At 36.7% G+C, this 6681-nt stretch overlaps 2 protein-coding genes across 2 annotated transcripts in view; one reads left to right on the forward strand and one right to left on the reverse strand.

The window, feature by feature from the left end:
* MMP26 (matrix metallopeptidase 26) overlaps nucleotides 1-6430 on the reverse strand; it is a 253853-nt gene extending 247423 nt beyond the window's left edge. The window contains exon 1 of the mRNA XM_011963621.1: nucleotides 6357-6430. The gene's annotated coding sequence lies outside the window, so the exon portion shown is untranslated. The remainder of the gene's footprint in view (nucleotides 1-6356) is intronic.
* Nucleotides 3767-4726, forward strand: LOC105527315 (olfactory receptor 51F1). Its single transcript, XM_011963611.1, has one exon. The coding sequence runs from the start codon at nucleotides 3767-3769 to the stop codon at nucleotides 4724-4726; it is 960 nt and encodes a 319-aa protein (XP_011819001.1).
* Nucleotides 6431-6681: the final 251 nt, after the last annotated feature.

A 6681-nucleotide genomic window follows, 5' to 3' on the forward strand; every position in this document is an offset into this window, starting at 1 on the left:
AAATAAATAAATAAATAATAAAAAAAAGAAATGCAAATCAAAGCCACAATCAGATACCATCTCACACCAGTCAGAATGGCCATTATTAAAAAGTCAAGAAACAGATGGTGGTGAGGTCGTGGAGAAATAGGAATGCTTTTACATTGTTGGTGGGAATGTAAATTAGTTCAACCATTTTGGAAGATAGTGTGGTGATTACTCAAATATCTACAACCAGAAATACCATTTGACCCAACAATCCCATTACTGCATATATACCCAAAGGAATATAAATGTTTCTGTTGCAAAGAAACATGCACATGTATGTTCATTGCAGCACTATTCCCAATAGCAAGAACATGGAGTCAACCCAAATGCTCACTAATGATAGACTGGATAAAGAAAATGTGGTACATACACACCATGGAGTACTATGCAGCCATAAAAGGGAATGAGATCATGTTCTTTTCTGGGACATGGATGAGGCTGGAAAACATTATCCTCAGCAAACTAATGCAGGAACAGAAAACCAAACACTACATGTTCTCACTTATAAGTGGAAGCTGAACAATGAGATCACATGGACACAGAAAGGAGAACAACACACATTGGGGTCTGTCAGGGAGTGAGGTGGGGGCAGAGGGAGAGTATTAGGAAAAATAGCTAATGTATGCTGAGCTTAATATCTAGGATGGTCGCAGCAAACCACCATGACACATGTTTACCTATGTAACAAACCTGCACATCCTGCACATGTACTGCAGAACTAAAAATAAAATTAAAAATTAAAAAACAATTAGCAAAAAAAAAAAAAAAAAAACCCCACGAACACTATATCTCTGAATTCCTGTAAGTCAGGAGTCTGAATACAGCTTTGCTGAGTTTTCTCCAAGGCTGTGTCTCATTTCAGGCCTTATTGTGGAAGGCTATCCTTCCAAGCTCATGAGGTGTTACCAGATTCTACTAGTTCATTGTGGCCTTTTGAGTTGAGGGACTCAGTTTCTTACTACATGTTGGCTAGAGGAGGCCATGCTCAGATCTTGGCTGGTTGTTAGCTGGAGACCACTCTTAGTCTTTTGCCACATAGAAATCTTCCACAAACATGGAATCTTGATTCACCAAAGACAGATCTTATATGACATATATGTGATGATACCATGTTACCTTTGCCATATTCTACTGGTTAGAAGTTAGTCAGAGGTCCTACCCACACTCAAGAGCAGAGGATAAACACGGACGGAGTCCAAGGAGGCAGGAGTACTGAGGGACTATTTTATTATTTTACAATCTGACCATCACAGATATTTGGGAGAAAACTAGATAGTTAGTTCTTTGAAGGCAACAGAGGTGAAACTTTTAATTATTTATTTCTGACTTATAAAATGATTTGATTATAGTTCATTTTGGTCGTGGAAGTATCAAGTCAGTCAAAACAGTTGATGAGAATGCCAGGTAGAGGTATAGCGCTTGAATTGAACCCATCATACTTTCAACCATTAAAATTATTCGAACAGGAATGCATAGGAATAATAGCAAAGTAGAAATCAAATAAAAATAGCTGAGTGAGGAACAAATTACTGGTATTATTGATACCTAAACAAAAACAAGACTGTCTCCACAAATCTGCAGCTTCTGTATAAATGAGAAACAAAAGGTTTGAATGTGAGACTTTTCCTACGAACCTAGAATTAGTAGACTGTAAAGTGTCTGCATCCATTAGTCAACTGCCCACACTGACAAAAATGAAAAAACTCTCCCAAGAATCAGGTCCTTGAATATATTAATGCAAGAAAACAGCAAGGAACAGAGCAAGAATACATGCACATGAGAACATCATTCATTCATGGTAACCCTAGCTACTAGCAAAACAGGGCCAAATTAATATAGCAGAAGTTGACACATTTCCTGGGGGAAAACTCAGTTAGTGTTTGAAAAAAGATGGATTTGAGAATGGACATTTATCATTCTCCCTATGGTTCAATGTCGAAATGTAGGCATAGGGGCCTAGGGACTGGGGTGTAAAGTTTTCACTCTTTATCATGACCACTATGATCCCAGTGAACAGTGGTTTCTTTTCCTGTCTTGCCAGCACACTTATAATCCAGAGACAATGATGTACATCTCTCTCTATTCCCCAATGCTATGAACAGTGTACATTTTCTATTTATATGTATAATTTGGTTTATTTTCCTTTGCATTTAATGTCCCTGTGGACCACAGGTCACTTGGATTAGTAACTAAAACCCTCTGGAGTTGCACACTCATGCCCTCTAATTTTTATAGATAGAGAGAGAGGGGGATTTCTTTTTTTCTCTGTCTTTGGCCCCAGAGAGACCTAAATCATACAAATAATCTCACAGCTCAATTCCACCTTACTTTAAAGTCCATGGCTCCAGAACTATAGTCTATTCTTCCTCATCTAGCAAAGACAGAGAAGGTTCCTCTTTCCACATAAAGCTGGTAAGAAGGTAGAGAGATGTATTTATTGTGTTGACTTTTTACTTCGTTACCTATTCACAAACAGTCATATGGGTTTATAGAAAAGTCAGATATCATGAGGGTTTTCCCTGTCCTCATCGATCCATATAACATGTAGATATACAACCTCTAATAATTCATAGTTAAATATTTTCATAATGTTTCTCGATTGAATTGAAAATCAGACAACTGGAGATTTAAAAGAAACCATAAAAAACTAGCATAAAGGGAACAGTAACTTGTATCCTTGCTACAGAATATTTACTATCATGAATTTGGAAACAACTAGTTTTTTAAAGGCTTGATTGAAAAGTACTAACATTATACTCATGAATACTGCTATTCTTTAATTTAATTCTCCCTAGAATTGACTTGAACAATATAAATATATTAATCGACAAAATTATTTTTAGAATTTTACTTGAAAGGGGCAATACAGCATTTCTGTGTTTACTGAGCCAATTGCCGTTCTCATTCACTGTCTCCTGAAAACGTCTACTGTATCCTGAAGCCAGCATCCATCACTTTACACTTTTGAACAGCAGTAAATTACCCCCAAATACTTCACAGAGAAAAAGGTTTCACCATGTTGGCCAGGATGGTCTTGATCTCTTGACCTCGTGATCCGCCCACCTCAGCCTCCCAAAGTTCTGGGATTACAGGCATGAGCCACTGCGCCAGGCCTCTTTTGGTTTTCATAGTTCCCATAAAACAAGTCTCATCTTGCTTTAGTGCATATAGCGCATTCCAATCTTCTGGAGAGTTGTGCCCTCATTGTTTTTCCTTTATAATTCTAGTCTCTGAAGTTGTTCACCTATAGTGTTGGATGAAAATGATAAATATACACTGATAACTCCCAAACCTGTATTACTGGCAATTATCCTGTGTCTTCAGATTCACACCCTCATGGTCACTGAAGAACCATGAATATTTTTCAGTGGCTATTATTCATTGTACTCACAAAATATTCACAAATGAAGATACTTATTTTTTCTCAGCTATGTCTTTATTCAAATCATCTTACACTATGATCCAGCTTAATATTCTGTAAATGGACACTATCATGAAAATGTATAAAATCATATGGACATATTTCCCTTGAATTTTACAGTACAAAAACATATTTTTGTGAACTATTTCTGATTATGAGTTGTAGATGAACATTATAATTTAATTTAGAAGTTTCTCAATGATGCAGATCTTATCTATGACCTTGGATAACTCTCCTAACCAAAAGAAAATTTATCTAAATATTTTACATAACACTGTAATGTATCACTTCTGTGGGATGGAAGCACTGTGAGGACAAATGCTGCAAAACCAGGACACCATGGAAATCCTAAGTAACTCAACATCTAAATTTCCAACCTTCTTGTTGACTGGCATTCCTGGCCTAGAGTCTTCCCACCCCTGGATCTCCATTCCTGTCTGTTGTTTTTATGCCATTGCCCTCTCTGGGAATAGCATGATCCTGTTTGCCATCACTACCCAGCAGAGTCTCCATGAACCCATGTATTATTTCCTCTCCATGTTGTCAGCCACTGATCTGGGCTTGATTATTTCTACATTGTCAACAACATTAGGTATCCTCTGGTTTGATGCACATGAAATCAGTCTATATTGCTGCATTGTCCAAATGCTTTTTCTTCATGGATTCACTTTTATGGAATCTGGGGTGCTGGTGACTATGGCCTTTGACCGTTATGTGGCCATCTGTGATCCTCTGAGGTACACTACCATTCTCACTAACTCCAGAATCATTCAGTTGGGTCTTCTGATGACTACACGTGCTATAGTACTAATACTACCACTACTTTTGCTCCTTGAGCCTCTCTGTTTCTGTAGAATGAATGCCCTTTCCCACTCCTACTGTTACCATCCAGATGTGATTCAATTAGCGTGTTCAGACATTCAGGCAAACAGCATCTGTGGATTAATAGATCTCATCCTGACCACTGGAATAGATACGACATGGATTGTCCTGTCATATATCTTAATTATTCACTCTGTCCTCCGAATTGCCTCCCCTGAAGAATGGCACAAGGTCTTCAGCACCTGTGTCTCCCACGTGGGGACAGTTGCTATCTTCTACCTCCCCATGCTGGGCCTGTCCTTGGCATATCGCTATGGTCGGTCAGCCCCCAGAGTGGTCCGTTCAGTGATGGCCAATGTATACCTGCTTTTACCCCCTGTGCTTAACCCCATCATCTACAGTGTAAAAACAAGACAGATCCACAAGGCCGTGCTCAGTCTGCTGCTTCCAAAATGAACAGACATAGTTTTATTTGATAAAAACCTGGCATAAATGACTTGCATTATAGAAAAGCAGACTTGCTCTCTTACTGCCTATTGCATGTGAGTTTTTAAAATATTTTTCATTCACCCAACAAATAGTAAATATGTTGTATATTTGGTCATAAAATATAAGTATGGTATATCACCCAAGACATTTGTAGTGTAATTAGGAAAATAACAATAATGAAATGATAAAATAATACTCCAGGCAACTAACATGTATTGACTCTTTGTTTCAGGCTAGGTGTTCTACTAACTGCTTTTAAGACATATTCCATTTATTCTTCCAAAACAGCCAAATGAAACATATATTACTATTAGTGACATATTACGGATGATGAAACAGATTTATAGCCATTTAGGCTACCAAAGGCCACGTGAATAACATGAGGCACAGTTGAGATTTGAACCCAGGTGTTCTGTATCTCAAATGCTATGCTCTTCATCACTGTATTACATATTCTGCCAAAGTCATGTAGCAGAAATATTTTAAGATCAAAAGTAAGACTTGGATATCCTTGGTTCCATCCTTTGTCCTAAAAAGTTGTAGTAACCTTCTTAGAATATACTTTAGCTGTTTTCTTCATGGGTAATTCATAATACAAAAGGTAGGAACAGATATGTCATGGCATGTAAGTCATTATCCAGTGTTGGGTAGTCCAAAGGAAAGCTTTAGGGGTGAGGCACACTTGCTAATTTATCACAGGGAATGGGAACTTGAGAGAACTAGAAAAGAATGTAAAATAAATTACAAGGAAGTTTGGGTCAGATGTTCTGAACCTTTTTCTGCACTATGGTCCCTTAGACAACTAATGAAATTTATGAACCTTTCCCCATAGATAAACATACTCACATTATTTTCCATAATTTTCAGAGTTTTCACAAATGTCATCAAAGACCTATGTGACTCCTTAACCAGCTAAAAAACCAAGGTAAAGAATTCATGGTTCTCACCTATACAGTTTTACAGAGACAGCCGCAAAATGTTTGGTTTCTGAAAAGGAAATTATGTAACTCTTTGGATTTAAGAGACAGAAGCTTAAAATATCAGTTGCTTATAATGGCAGAACAAAATCAGAGGGAAATGGAGATGGAAACCTAAAGGCAGTCACATCCGTTTTATTGCCACTGGAAAGTAGTGATAGATGGAAGAAATGTTCCAGGTACCCCACATATATTGAGGGCAGCAGTGTGCTGGATAGAGTGCACACCAGCTTACAAGAGCCTATTTTTGCATATCTTTCTAACTATGCATTAAAGGATGTCATATTAGTAGCTTGAAATCACTGATAATGATAATTTTTATGCCATGTGAACTGGTAAAATTTTTTAAATATTTGTATAATAAACATTGTCCAATTTAATTTAATAGCATTGAGAACTTTTTCTGTTTTTAAATATTCAGTTTATCAGCACACAGTGACTGCAGGTATATTTTATGTTTGACCTCATGGGAAATAACAAAAAATAAAAGATCAATAAAAATTATTGCTGTACACTCACAAAGGTTAAAATCTTGTGTGTAAAACATCAACATGAACAAAAAATCATGAAATAACGGACTTACTGGGGTGATAATTCATAACACAAAAGTAAATTTTTACCCTTTGTTTATGTTGACTTCTGAGTTGAAAGAGTATCCAAAAGTGCTGGAGAGGACTATTTTGTAAGAAACTCTGTGGAAAAAAGGAAGAAATCTTGTATGACAATTTTACTATTCATGGAAGAATTATCTTCTGAGTTTTAAGGTCTATCTGTACATAGGCATGAAAATTATGAAACACAAATCTTTTTTTCTTCTGTTTTCTCTCTTCTTCAGCTTTCCCCAAGTGAATATAGATAATAAAATTTGTGTTAGTAGCTTTAAAAACACCTTTTGATAGAACAATGCCATTATGTAAACGAATTTGTTTACCGATTTAGTTTACA

This window comes from Colobus angolensis, unplaced genomic scaffold, assembly GCF_000951035.1.
Source record: "Colobus angolensis palliatus isolate OR3802 unplaced genomic scaffold, Cang.pa_1.0 Scaffold616, whole genome shotgun sequence".
Classification (NCBI taxonomy): Eukaryota; Metazoa; Chordata; class Mammalia; order Primates; family Cercopithecidae; genus Colobus; species Colobus angolensis.

What these genes read in the sequence shown, in the direction of transcription:
- LOC105527315 (XM_011963611.1), top strand. Translation starts at nt 3,767, where the DNA reads ATGCTGCAAAACCAGGACACCATGGAAATCCTAAGTAACTCAACATCT.